Here is a 14,832-nt window from a genome sequence, read left to right on the forward strand (position 1 = left end):
TTTGCTCTTTCGTAGTCAGGGACTGGCCAAGCCACCACACGTTTTCGAGATATTTTCCTCAGATATAAAATCAGCATCACAATACCTGCCTGTTCCATGAACCAAATGAATGAATGAATGTGAAGAAGCTCTATAAACCCTGAGGTAGCCCTTCCCAGAATGTTCTGCTGAACTCAGCTCTCTGGAGAGGTGTTAAACTTCTGAGGGGGAAAAGGAGTTTTAGGTCAGGTTTGAGGAAGATCAGTGTGAACAGAGTGGACCAGATTTCTTTACTGTAGACTTAGAGGTTTTAATTTGCCCGTGTGCATGGCCAATCTCTAAGAGTGGGGTCTAAAATATAGCTTTGTCTCCAAACCACTTTTTCTTCGTGGACTTCTTATTAACAGCTTTTAGGTTACCCGTCTCCACAGAGCATAGCATATGTGAACATTATTTTTCCTACAAATAATCATGTTAGTCTTTCCATAAAATGTATTCCATCATTCAGGTTGCTAATCCTAGGTAGTAACCATTAATCAGTGCCTGGAAAAGTACCTTCAGTCTTTTCAGTGTTATGCTAGGTACTGAGTGAGGAGGGATCTGGTACTGAGGCCTCTGCAGACCCCAGCCTTAGCTCCCACCATCCCTGCCCCAGGCAGCTTGGCAAACCTTCTGTCCTATGTATACATCTTTTGTGTGCCTTCCCCTTGTCTTTGTCCCATCTTTCTCTCTGCCAAGGTACTTCCCTCCCATCTCTACCAACACAATTGTAGTCCAAATCTTCGCGTCTTAGCCCAAGCCCTGATTTCTCCATAGACGCTTTTTTAACCAAAGTAATGTGTTCTAGGCAGGAATACTGGCTCCTCAACTCTACTGTAAGCCCCTACAGAATGGTATTATTTCTATTTGCTGATTTTTTTTCCCCAAACAAAAAACAGAATTCATTTGTGGGTTGATTGATTGGTATACAATCCCCAAACCATAGGACACACAGTCGTCCTTTGGGAACTGACATCTACACTGGCTATGGGTCCTTCTGAGCTGGGAAGTGAGCAGGAGGTTTTCTCACTTCATTCAATAGATACTTAGAACTGCTGGGAAGCCAAGGTTGGATAAGACTAGGTGCCTCCTTTAAGGAATTTACAGTCTAGACAAAAGCATCAGCATGGAAGGTCAACGTATTGAGTGTAGTAGTGGCCAAAACACAGGAACATTAAATGAAGTCACGGTGAGAACAGATGGGGATCGAAGTGGGCTTCCCAGAAGACAATCCTGCCCCCAGCCCATCCTACTGATAGACAGGATACCATCTGGAGCAGACATGGCAGGGTTATGGGGTCTGCCTCTACAGAAAAGAGAACTCTAAAGACTTTGTGGGAGGTGGATTCAAGTTTGTTACCTTGGTCCACAGCAAGGAAGGTCTTGATGGAGCCCAAGACTTATGGCAGAGGGACAAGTGGGTATGAGATGGAAGCTTTGCATCTCACTCTACCCAGACACACACACACACACACACACACACACACACACACACAGCCTGTGGGAATCCCACTTCCCTGCTTTTCCATCACACCCACACACCCCTTCTTCCTTCTCACCTTGATTCATTCTTCCTGTTTTCCTCTGTCACCTCCCGGTCCTGGGGCCATCCATCGTTACCTCATTGGAACAGTCCTGTGTCTGCTCCCAGTAGCTAGAGGCCTGCTTTGGTGAGAGGCTGGCCACCTCAATGCCCATTCCCCATGGGGGGGCCCTTGGGAGGAAGGTCAGCCTCCACTCAGTGTTTTTTCTTTTCTTCTTACAGAAAACCAAAAGAGATGTCAATAACTTTGACCAAGACTTTACTCGGGAAGAGCCGGTGCTCACACTTGTGGATGAAGCAATAGTGAAGCAGATCAACCAGGAGGAATTCAAAGGCTTCTCCTACTTCGGGGAAGACCTCATGCCTTGAGAAGCCTCCGCATACACGTGAAGTTTGCTGATGCTGTAAGGAGCGCTGAGAAGACCCTGTGTGCAGAGGCTCAGAAGATCTCGAACTATTTCTCCTCCCTGGAGCCCCAGTCCCATGTCCACTCTCTATTTATTGCATCCCCATACCCCAGGCCACCTCCTACCCCATCCCCCCCATATCGTCCTGGTGACCAGAAGACATTCTTGGTTCTTGCCCCACCAGGAACACAGACTCCAGTTGGGTCGGCAATTAGCTGTATAAGCTACCATGTTCAGATTGTCAGCAAGCCTGGTTCCACTCCTTAGGGGCTCCCGGCGGTGAAGCAACTTCAGTTCTTTTACCACAAAGGAAAAAAAAAAAAATCAAACAAGAAGACTCTGGCTCTGCCATTGGATGTAGAATCCTGACACCTCTTGCTTCTCGTCCCTCCTGTGCCCTGGCTTGACATCCCTGCCCTCTGCCCAGGAGAAGAGACTGGTGCTTCTTCCACATGAGGGCAGATGCCCTCAAGGCATCTCATATGGAGGGAGCCCAGGGGATGCCCAGGCTGGCAAGCTGTATTGGTTTGCTCCAAAATGGACCATTTTTGCTTGCTTTGGTCTTTTGAGCATGCCAAAGTCATGTAAGTTTGTATCTCATGGAAGAAATCTTTGTAGAAAACATAATTTTGATTTTTGAACTCCATTAACATTTGAAATTATATTATCCAATTTACTTTCTAATTGGCCAAAAGATAGAATTTCCAGTGTGAATTCAGGTAGACATTAAAGGGCTATTGTACAATGAGAATTCAGTCGTCCAAAGTTTGTGCTGTTGATGCTTTAGTGACACATGGGAGCTCTGTGAGTGGAGAGAAAAGGAAGCAAAGTAACATTCCTCATCACTGCAATTCTACCTGAACACAAAGGCCACCACAGTGATGACCAAGACCCTGGGGTTCTTATGAAACTCAGCTCCCAAATTCTCTCTCCAGGTTCATCCTAAGTTCTCAGCATAAATGCTATTTATTTTCTGCAGCCGTGTGTTATTTTGGCACACTTCTACAAAATGATAGTACTACTGTGTTGTGGTTTTTAAACATTAAACATGTAAAGTTAAACATGAAATATCTGCTTTTGGAACAAGTGGAACAAGGCTCAATGTGGATTAGGCAGAGGGTGGCAGGAGATGGAAGAGCAACTTTTTTGAAAACTGACAATGTGGCAAGATATGTACCGGGAATTTTATTTCTGAGTGACATGCGATGGCAACTCATGTAGACACTTCAGTGGACTTGATGTTACCTCCTGTAGATATGCTAACAGTGTTACATTCTTTGATTTCCAAGGGTTCTCTGTGGCTTTGTGTGTATGTTTCCCCAAGGTCACTTGATTACCTATTTTACTGAACTGATTTAGCAGGGAATGGAATCCATTCCAACTGTTGCACGTGGATTTCCCAGCTGCCCCTAAATATATATACTTGTGAGTGGCAGAGTGGCACTAATGAAGCTTTTTGCCTTTTGTACATTTGAGATTTTTGTATATAGTGTTTGCTGCAGGCCTGTGGAATTAATTCATTGAATATAGAGGTATCAACTGCTGCATGTTCAGGCATATTATAAAACTTTAGTCTATGAAAGAATAATTATAATAATGTCCAGGTGCAATACTCTATAAGTGTATTGGTTCAAGTTACCGAAAGATAGGTGTGTTCCCAGCGGTAGGGAGGGGGGTTCTTTGTATTGTTTATTTTAAAAGATGTAAACATATGTTAAGCTATTAAGCTATATTAAGTTTCACATATAGTTCTCCTGTGCTCTGTTATATCCTGATGGAGTCAGGAAAGAGAAAGGAATGTTTTTAATGGTGGTTTCAAAGCTTGGACAGTGACTATTTTGAGCCCTTAGAGAATGTGTCCCTATTTGCATCGTCATTGCATTGTTACTAATGACGACATTTTAGTTCTTTTGTTTTTATTTTTAAAAAACTCAGGTGTAATTATCTGTTCTTATGATGATTGCAAATATTAAATATTATGCTCTATCAGTCCTCGTGTTTGGCATACCAGTGAATTGATGAAGAACATTAGATTAACTTAATTTATCTTCGGTAACTTGACATACCGGGGCAGACTATCTTCTAGGGTGGAGTACAAGCACAGAAACATCTTCATGGTGGCATCATCTCATTTTTTAGGAAGACACGACGATTCACCTGTCATACTCATGCATAACTACTGCTCTCTTTCTTTCTTCTGCTTCTTTTATCATTATGGACTTTGGACAAGCTAGTCACCGCACTCCACAATGCCCAATGGCCTTGTCTGAGGGTTTGACAGTGTCTGCATGGCAGAGGGGGTTCAGCCCTTCCTACAGGACAACTGGCATTTTTTTTTTTCTGGGAAGTCAAATAGTACATTCCACCTGGCAGCTGAAGTAGCCAGCCTGCTCCTTTCCAGCACTCAGAGCCGGGCTGGCTGGGATGCCTCAGCCTGATGAAGTTCTCACACAGGCAGGTGAAATCCAACCTAAACTAGAGAAAAAGGCTTGTGGGTTTCTTCATATTTCCTATTTCATTTTCAACAAGAGTTTGGAAGTGGACATACTGTTACATTTCTGCTAGTTCTTTATAATTCTCTCTCTCCCTCCCTCTTTCTTTCTGTCTCTCTCTCTCTCCTCTCTCTCTCTCTTCTCTCTCTCCTTCCCTCCCTCCCTCTTTCTTTCTCTCTCTCTCTCCTTCTTTCTCTCAGAAAAAAAAAATGGATTGCAAAAAAAAAAAAGCCAAAAAAATATATGAAGGATAGCTGTTCTCCTATGTTTTCTCATTATGAACTTTGTGAAGTGGAAACACAATTCTTTCCTCCAAAGGTGAAAGAAAAAAAACAATGCATTCTTGCTTTAAAAGAAAAAAAAAGGCTAAAAAAATTACCTCTTTTTAAATTATGTGCAAAATAATTCTGGCTAAATATAAAGTGTATTCAATTTAAGGGGTTTTATTTTGTATTGTGATGCTTTATTTGTACATTTTTTCCCTTTCTGGATGTAATTTTAATATCTTGCCATTCATTAGTGTTATTTCATTGTAAACATTATTGTGCCAAATGTACTGTATTCAAAAGGATGTGAATGTGTATTGTTTCAGAACCTAATAAATACAATGATGTTAAATCTTACTTCTTGGTCCCGATAAGCACTTCTGTCTCCTTTGTCAGTGGCAAAGGGGCATCAACAAAGCTTTTTGGCTTTTGAACATTAGAGATTGCAAAATTCCCAAAGCTAGACAGGCTCATTCATAAGTGTGAAAAACCTGCAAATAACTACTTGCCCAGTCCCCTGGCCCACCCATGCTTGTCCCTGTGCCTCTGAAGCTGACATTTAAAAGGATAAATGAGCTCATGGAGATCAGGGGTGGCTTCAGCTGCCTGGGCATGAGGGGACAGAATCCCATCTGCCTTGGAGCACCATACATGGCCAAGGAAACTACAATTTTGTTTTCCCAAAGAAGTAAATTCTGGATATCCTGGCAACCAAAGTTCTCAGGAGCACTTGCAACCAACTCTCCTCAGGAGCACTTGCAACCAACTCTCCTCAGGACTCAGATTCTGGCTTGCTGCTCAGAACTCTGAGATCCAGGACACTCCTAATAGGGAAATCCCCACAGGCTGGTCTGGAGGACAGACCAGACAGTGGGGCTCTTGCCTAGTTGGCATCCACCTCCCTGCCAGCCTGTATCTGCCCAGGCTGGCAACTCCCCTGCCCTCTGGGTTCCTCCTGCAAGTTCCTTTTCTACCATCCTATTCAATTCAGGTGGTCCTAGCATGCACAGCTTCCCCTCCTCTTTCTCCCCCGTAGACATCTCAGCATTTCTTTCTCTTTCTTTTTGCAGTGCTGGGGATAGAGCCGGGGCCTCAAGCATGCTAGGCAATGGCTGTACCCCTGAGCCACACCCCCAGCCTCAAAATCACTTCTTTAAAGCCCACCAAGAATTGGGCATGTCACCCTGCAGAGCCTTCCTTTCATAGCTGCTCCCCACCCCCATGTTGGCTGCCCACCTGAAGGTGTGAGCATGGATCCCAGACCCACCCCAAGAAGAATGGTGTGTTTATCACATATTTCCTCTCTGATTCCGCCAGCTGTTTTTAGGTAAGTGACCACACAAGGAGAAGCACACCTCCCACCAGTGCCTCTGTCTTATCATGAGTTTAAACAAAAATCAGGAGAAACATGGAACTCACAGAAGCGGAGAGTTACATGGTGGTTGCAGGGACAAGGGAGGAGCACAAAGCTTCAGTTACAGAGGAGGAAAAAGAAATTGGTGGGGATTTGGTTAATAATAATATTTGAAAATTGCTAAAAGAGAAGATCTTTTTGAATCACTCAAATGCAAATTTTACTTAACATCTGAAACCAATCCAGTAATATAATAAAGTTATAAAAATCATTTTGATAGAAAAAGGCTTTTTATAAAAAATAAAAAATGCCTAATGATAAAAACCTATGACAAACTAAAACTATAACAAAACTTTTTTTATCCACTAAAGGACAACTGGGATCAAGTGGACATCATAGTTAATGTGAAGCCAGAGTGCTTTATACCTTAGTTTGTGAAAAAGGGAAAAAATATGTTTTTATGATTTCTGTTAAATATCATTTTGTGAATTTTAAACATGGCTGTAACACAACAAAGAACAAATAGCCTATGCAGATGACATCCTGCATATACAATTTTAATGAATTAGGAGAAAAGATCCTAAGTTCTCAACATACACACAGAGTGAGGCGATAGATGTTATTTAGTTTGATTTCAAAGCATCACATCGTATATAATGAATGCATATAATTTTGATTTGCCAATTATACCTTTAAAGTTGACCAAAAAAATCTCAGGAGAAATAAAAAAGGCCGTATCTCAATGGAAGAGTACTTGCCTAACATACAAGAAACCATAGGTTTGATGCGTAGCACCAGGGGTAAAAAAAGAGAAAGGGAAAGGAAAATAAATAAATAAACAAATAAAGGAGCTATTCAGAAAGGTCAGAAGACATTTCCAAACATTTCCCTGAATTAACTGTGTGTCCTGTCCAAGAGAGCTGTGGCCACTAGTAGATGGCTTGTGACCTACTTCAGGACAACCTGTGTGGCTGTGTCCTATACTGAGAAAACAGCAGATATGATCAATGTCTTACAGAAAGAATCAAGGGAAAGATTATCCCGTCTCTATTTCCTTCTACCCGAGTACCATCAACACTCGGGTTACTAGTAGCCTGAAGATCCCCTGAGAGGAGTTTGCAGACAGACTAAGCAGGTGGGGCCAGAGTTCTCAAAGTGGCAGAGGTGAAACAGAGAGTCACATTAGGAAGTCTGTTTTTTATTGTGAAGTACTCTAGTCCAGATAAAGATACTATTACATATGTAGCTCATTAGCTTTAAGCTATACCTGAAAGGCAATCAGCTGTGCTAATCAGGAATACACCTTCCAAAACCGGTCATCTGGGGGAACAGACAACATTCATGCAGAAAGCTTTACCAGTGCTTTCCCAGCACACCTGGAGGTTTTGCTCTCAGCACCGAGAGGAGGAGAAAACCATTTCCTCAGGAAAAATGGTGGCTCCTTCATTAGCATAAAGGATATTAGAAAGACAGCTTTAGTGGTGTGTGAGATAAGGGGATTGGCAAAGATATTTCAAGACAAATCTCTAAATTTAAAAAAAATGGATATAGGAAACTAGAGAGCCCTCAACTTCCCTTAGTAATCAGAAATGCACATTTAAATCAAACGGCAATACTGCTTCACACCCATCAAAATGACTAAAATAACAAGGCAGACAAAAGATGTGGAATGATGAGAACTTCCAATGTTTCTGGTTTGAGTATAATAAGTCCTCCGAAAAGCATTGGCGGTGTCTACCAAGGCCAAATGTGTATATGGGACTCAGCAGAAAAAGCCATCAGCTCTAAACAGGGAAATGAATTGTAGAATATTCCCCCAGGGAAACACTGTAGAGCCCTGAAAAAGAATGATTGACAAGTACACCAATGCACAACACAGATGAATCTCACAACACAACGCAGGTGAAAGAAGCCAGTCAGAGAGGAACACACACTGAAGGAGTTCACTGATGTGAAGTACATAGACAGACAACCTCCGCTGTCAGAGTCAGGCTAGGGGGTACCTCTGTCTGGAGGGAAAGTAGTGACTCAGAGCACAGAAGGGCTGCTTTCAGAGTGCTGCCTCAGTTTGGATTTTGCAGCTGGGAACTGGCAAACAGGTGGGTTCACTTTGTGATAATTCATGGAGTTTATCCTTGTAATCTGTGCAGTTTTCTGTGTTGTGTTATATTTCAGTGAAAATTTATCCCCTTTTGCGCCTTTCTCACAGCAGTAGTGAGTTATCCCTCCCGAGGGTGGGTGGTGACAAAGTGAGCCCAGCCCCTCTTGCCTTCTCTTTCCTTGAGTTTGCGCGCCCTTTCACCTTCTGCCAAGTTACATTGCCCTCACCAGATGCTACTGCCATGCCCTTGGACTTCCAGCCTTCGGAAGGTAAGCAAAAGAAATTTCTTTCCTTTATAAATGACCCCTTTAAACGTTAGTCTCAGGTAACCTGTGATGTTAATGGAAAATGGTCTAAAACATCTTTGTCCTTCCTGCCTTGGGGATGGCATGCAAGGCTGGACCTGTGAGCTACCTATGTCTCTGTGCCATCGTGGAGGTGTCTTGGTTGCCAAACTCCCACCCACAGCCCTGACCCTGAGGCTGGAATGGGGTGTGTTTCCTCTGAGTCCCTAATAAGGAAAGATGCAATGGGTGGAGCTTTCAGAATGGCCACGAGGCCCTCTGTGCTGGCTAATGAGATGGCTGTAATGGACTCAGAATATGTCCGAGAGATGGTTAGGGAGCAGCTGAGCCTCCCCTTCACTCCTGATCAAGACATACCAAAAACAAACACCTGGGGTTTGCATCACAGAATTAACATAGCCCACAGGAAGTGGGTTGGGCTTGGTTCTTTCACCTTGGGCTGATAACAGTACCTGCCTAAGCCCAATTCCACGTTGGTAAAACAGAGACAATGAGATCTACCACCTCAAAGGCCTGATGTGAAACACCAGCGTGGGGGTCTAAAGCTCCATGGCACAGCGTCTGCTCCTATTGATGATTTCCATAAGGCATACTCGTTCCCGCCGGCTTCTTGAATAGCTAAAAGAGACACCCCGCCTCAGTGTGATATTGTCAAGGACCTGGCAATTGTTAAAAATGGTTTGATGATCTTTGTAGATGGGACCATCTTTGACAGAGCCCAGTCCACCCCTTTTATAAAAGCACCCTTGTCTTCATGTGTCATGAGAGACTTTATGTTCTGGGGCCAACTCTCCCTAGGGCATCAAGAAAATGCTGCTTAAGGATTGAGATCACAGCAGCCCAAGTGCAGGCCCTACCTACCTACCTACCTGCCTGCCTCTACTTTGAAAGGCCGACTTGTGGGCACCGACTGCAGGATTCCACCTTTCATGCCTCCTACTTTAGGCTATTAATAATTGTTTAACATCATTTTGGTTTGGATCTGGAATGTCCCCCAAAGTCAGATGTTTCGAAGGCTTAGTCCCTAGTCCAGCAGTGTTCAGCGACAGGGCTTTGGAGAAGTGGTTGGATCATGAGGCTCTGGCCTCGTCAGTGGGCTCTTAATCTGCAGGCATTCTTGGAACCTGTAGGAGGTGGTACCTAATTGAAGGAGCGGGTTCTTGGGTGCTGTATTTTGTCCATGTCCTACACCCCACCCCCTGCTTCCTAACTACCATCTTTCTTCCGCAATGATGTTCTGCCTCACCTCATGCCCAAAGCAATGGAGCCAGCTCCCCATGGAGAGAACCTGAAACTGTGAGTCAAAACACATCTTTCCTCCTCTTTTTTTCTCAGGTATTTTTCACCGTGATGACAGAAAGCTGACTAACACAAACATTTATTGTCTTCGTTGTTCCCAACCCATACTAAGTATTTCCCATGAAGTAACCTATTTCAACCTCACAGAAATCACATGAAATAGACACTCCAGTTACCCCTATTTTTAGAAGGAAAAAAACCAATGCCCAGAAATTACATAATTGCATAATGAATCCTTACAACTCCATGAAAGTATTGTATTCATATGTCCATCCTTCATAAGAAGACTAAAAATTGCCCAAATTCTCAGACCCCATGATAGGCCAGGCCTTGGGGACCTCAAAGAAAGTACTCTCACACACAACTTATTAATTCACTCATTCATTCACTTATTCCACAAATTTTCATGGAGTTCCTACTATGTGCCAGCCATTCACCTAGACATCAGGGAACAAAAGTATAAAAATTCTGCCCTTATGGAACTTGCATAAGAGTGGGGTATTAACAGATAATAACAAGCAATAAAAATGCCCATTAAGTAAATCACATAATATGTTAGAAATTCCAAGTTAACCCCAGCATTTGGTGTGTGGGGGTGGTATTAGAGAATTGAATGCAGGGCACTTAACCACTGAGCAACATGCCCAGCTTTTATTATTATTATTATTATTATTATTATTATTATTATTTTGAGACAAGGTCTTGCTGAGTTGCATAGAGTTTAGCTAAATTGCTGAGGCTGGCCTTGAACTTGCAATCCTCCTGTCTCAGCCTCCTGAGCTGCTGGGATTATAGGTGTGAACCACCATAGATAGACAGGCTGCCCCTAACATTAAACAATGGTATAAGTAGACCATAGGCTACATATTTTTAAAGTAATGAGTCAAGCCATTATTAAATATGTGCTAGCTTTATCCCTTGGTTAATTATAATCTAGAAGGCCAGGCTAGAATTTAGAATACAGATTCCTTAGAGTACCAGCTCCTGGGAATACAGCTGCCTGGAGAGAGCAGGTCTTGCCTGCAGCCCTCTTTCCCACCCCAAGCTGTGTTCCGTGACAAGAGGACCCAGTAGTCATCCTGTGTGGGTTCCATCCACACCCCTTGGCCAGGATGTGCACACCAGGGGGTTGGGTCACCTTGGGGAAGGATAAGATCAGTGAAGGCTGAGACACTGAACTCAACTCCTGGGGGCAGATAATCCCACATGGGACAGGCACCTCCTCCCCAGTCTAAGACTACATTAGGTAGGCGGTGCTATAGAGAGAGGAAATAAAGTCAGGCCAAGAGGATCCCAAGTGTGAAAAGCAATGGCTGCAGTTTTCCAAAGGCTGGACTATGTTCATCCCTGATTAAGAGAATAAGTGAACAAATGAACCAATGAAGGCTTCTCGGCAGCAGGATGAGGTGTGGGAATGGGCAGGTTTCCCAGGTACACCAGGGCTCCTGAGATCCCTTCAGCTTCCTGCTAGTGAGGACAAGGAAGGTGGGAGGCAAATCAAATAGACCCTCTGAGACGCTTGAGAGTTGCTCCTGTCTGGAGGGCTTTTCCTTGGATCAGAACAGCCTGGAGATGTTCAGTTACTGCCCAGCATGCCCTAAGTTCTCAGGCCTGGAGAACTTGGTTTACCAACTGCACTTCCCTCCAAGACTGGGTTCACCCAGGGCAGAGGCCTGGGCTGTGTCTTTACCCAAAATACCTATGTATTTATAAGCACCTGAAACATTCAAATTATTACCAGGTTTACCAAGCCTGTGTCATTCCTACTTTATTTTATTTATTTATTTTTAATATATTATACTTACATCTTTTTAAATCCCTTTATTTTATTTATTTTTATGTGGTGCTGAAGATCGAACCCAGGGCCTCGCACATGCTAGGTGAGTGCTCTACTGCTGAGCCCCAGCCCCAGCCCCCTACTTTATTGTCCTAAGAAAGGAAAGAGGGCAAAGAGGAGAGGAGAAAGGGGACAGCACCCTTGCTGGGCTGTTTCCTGTTCAGATGGAGCCTTTCAGCTGCTCTAAGGAAGCTCCACTCCCAAAGAACTGGTGAGAGCCCATCCTAGGGGTCATTGCTGTTGAGGAGCAGGAGGAGGGCCACAAAAGAGCACATGGAGGGCCAGGTGGAATCAAGCACAGGCTGGACTGGATGCCCTTCCCCAGCCTCCTCTGTAGCCCAGTCAAGTCCAGCTCCTGCAGAGCTCAGGTCACAGAGTGGCTGGGAGCAGTGGGTCTTGTCCAGTGAACACCTCCTTAAGACCCAGGGCCTGCTGATGTCCTTCTGTAAATGGCCTTACTTTCCACTCCCTCCATTAGTCATGGTGTCCCATCTGTGTTCTTCGGTGTGTGGATGTTGGGAAGAAGAACTTACTGGTCTGTGAAGGACAAAAGCAGCTAAGGCCAAGGTGGGTGAGGCCAGGCAGGAAATCCTGTCCTCCCACCGACCCTCTCTCAACATACCACCTGAGAAGCAGGGAAGAGTTGAATGAAGAGCTGGAGGAAGGAGAGGGTCTACAGGGTAGAAAGGAGGCCAGAAGGAGGGACATGGGAACCTTTCAGTGGCACCAGCTTACGAGCATCATTTTGGCCGGGGTGGAGACAATTGGGTTGCTTAGAAACAGATACGCTTCTGTACCCGTCTCTCCCTTCTGCACCCTCTTAAAGAGGAAAAGACTGGCCAAGCACTGTTCTACCTGGGAGGAAGAAATTAGGCACCCACACTGTTTTAGCAATGAAGGCTCTGAGGCTCAGAGAGGTCAGAAAGTTGTCCAAGCAACACAGGCAACAAGGTGATGGGCACAGATCCAGAGCTCAGTGATTTGAGCCTGGGTCTAGTAAGCACCAAAGACCCAGGTCTTCCCAGCGTGCTCCTGGTTTTCATCCCAACATGAGCTTGCACACTTTTTGGCTTTGCCTGCACAGAGAAATTTCACCTCGATGTAAATTATGCACAATTGTTTGACACAATTAGACTTGTGTTATGCTCTCTAAAGGCTTTGGATGTGAACACAAAGGCAGAGCCAGGAAACAGGCAGAGGCGCCTGGGGTTCTTTCCCTCTTTTCCCACCCTTCTTCCCGTGCCACCTCCTAGCAAGGCCCTGAGAGCTGGTCCTCAAGTCCAACAAAGCCTGCATCCTCCACCCTAGACACCCCGCCCACCATCAAAAAAAGAAACCATCCCTATGGACCATTCTAAGCAGGAAGCCGTTTTCAGTTCACTGGAAAACAGGAAATGCCTCCAAGGGTCTGAAGCCTTTTCAGTGGCTGTGAGCCCTTCTTGCAGGGTCTGTGTCCCCGCCAGCTCCTGAGGATAGCCCTAGCAGCAAGGCCAACCCAGCCCCCAGCCCTGAAAGTGCAATCCTCGGGTGCCATTCAGGAGCTCCCTCGACTCCAGAGCTGCATCTGACACTGTCACTGCCCCCCACCCCCAACCCCTCAGCATTCTGGACTCTAGCCAGAGAGCTCCCCTTGCAGGGAGGCTGCATGAAGCACCAGGCAGGCTAATTAGCTTTGCAGGCTCCAAACACTGACAAGGACAAGGACCTCAGCCCAGCCAGATTAACCTCTACACCCTCCGAGAGACAGGCTGATCCCCGCAACAAAAACTGACTTCCTGACTTCCAATGGTTGACTTTTCCATCCTGTTTGCACACTGACCCTCTGGCTTTGACCTTGTGAAAAACTAACCTTTAATTCTGGCCACCTAACTCTGGCCACAGACCAGGCTCCCACACTTGTCAGCTTTCTCAGTCAATCCCATCATTTGTTGGACATCTACTGAGAGCCAAGTGAAATGAGCCCAACACCACCAATGGCAGGCCCCATGCTCTCATCTAGGGTGGGGCAGTAGAAGCCTCCTTTGAGGCCCCCCACCCACACATTGTTTCTTCCCTGCAACTGAACCTGACCTTGGGTTGATCCCATCATCTCCTGGGACAAGGTCTCTATATGTTTCTCTGCAATGGGATAATGTGCCAAGATGATCTCCAATGTCCTTATCTTGGCGTATGCCAGTAGGGGAGAGCTGGAAGCAGCCTAGGATGTGTGGGAGCTGGGGTTATTAATGGGAGTAGGAGAGCCATGCTGAGTAGGATATAAGAGATCAGGCACTGTCTCTTCTGCATGGTAGATAGAGTTAAAGGAATCCTTCTGTTTGAAAGTCTTTTTCCTGGTTCTACCACATACCAGGGCTCTAATTGGATACCACTGATTCTTTTTTCTTGCCTCAGCTTTTCCATCTGTATAAAAAGCATGGACAGCAGCCATTTAGGATATTTGAGGGCAGACAGAGGGGCCTTTGTAAACATATGGTAGTTTAAATAGACTAGAAGACAAAGTCAGATTCTGGCTGTCCCAGTGTTGACCCAAAAGGTAGAAGAACTAACATTTGCAATTAAAGCCATCTAAGATAGGAACTCTAAGTTTACAATTTGGTTCCCCAGTGAGCACCAGGTTGGGGTGGGTAGATGGTGGGTTAACTAAGGAGGGAGAAGATCTTGATCTAGCCACCTGCTCCACCCTGCCATCAAATCCCTATTAGCAGCATACCACCAGCAAGTCTACCATGAAGGAGCAACAACTCACACATAGACACTATACCACCCTCAGGACTAGTGTATTACTTCTCATGGTCACCTGCCCAGGATCTTATCCTTCAGCAGTCCTTCCCTGTATCAGCTGAGGACAGGATGCTAAAGGAAAAGGCAATTGCTAACTGGGTAAAACCCACAAGAGAAGGTGAAGATAGGACTAGAGTAATAGTTATCAAAGTGAGTCTGACTCCTGGGGTTCCCAAGATGCTTTCATGTGATATAGTGATCTAATTCTATGAAATAAATAACCCCAAAACTGATTAGCTTCAAAGAAGAAACGTATATCCCTGAGTATCTCACTACTCAGGAGCCTGGGTGTGGCTCCCCTGGAGTTCAAGATCTCTCCTTGACACAGGCTAAGATCAAGGTGTCAGCTGGGGCTGTAGTCACGTCTGAAAGCTCAACCAGGGGAAGGTCTGCCTCTAAGCTCACTGCAAGGGCTATTGCCAGGATTCA

The 14,832-nt window shown here is 44.9% G+C and overlaps 1 protein-coding gene across 1 annotated transcript in view; it reads left to right on the forward strand.

The window, feature by feature from the left end:
* Prkce (protein kinase C epsilon) overlaps nt 1-4,711 on the forward strand; it is a 477,543-nt gene extending 472,832 nt beyond the window's left edge. The window contains exon 15 of the mRNA XM_026385723.2: nt 1,784-4,711. Coding sequence (XP_026241508.1) covers nt 1,784-1,930 — 147 coding nt within the window. The 3' untranslated portion in view covers nt 1,931-4,711. The remainder of the gene's footprint in view (nt 1-1,783) is intronic.
* The last annotated feature ends 10,121 nt before the right edge of the window (nt 4,712-14,832 follow it).

This window comes from Urocitellus parryii, chromosome 12 (genome assembly GCF_045843805.1).
Source record: "Urocitellus parryii isolate mUroPar1 chromosome 12, mUroPar1.hap1, whole genome shotgun sequence".
NCBI lineage: Eukaryota > Metazoa > Chordata > Mammalia > Rodentia > Sciuridae > Urocitellus > Urocitellus parryii.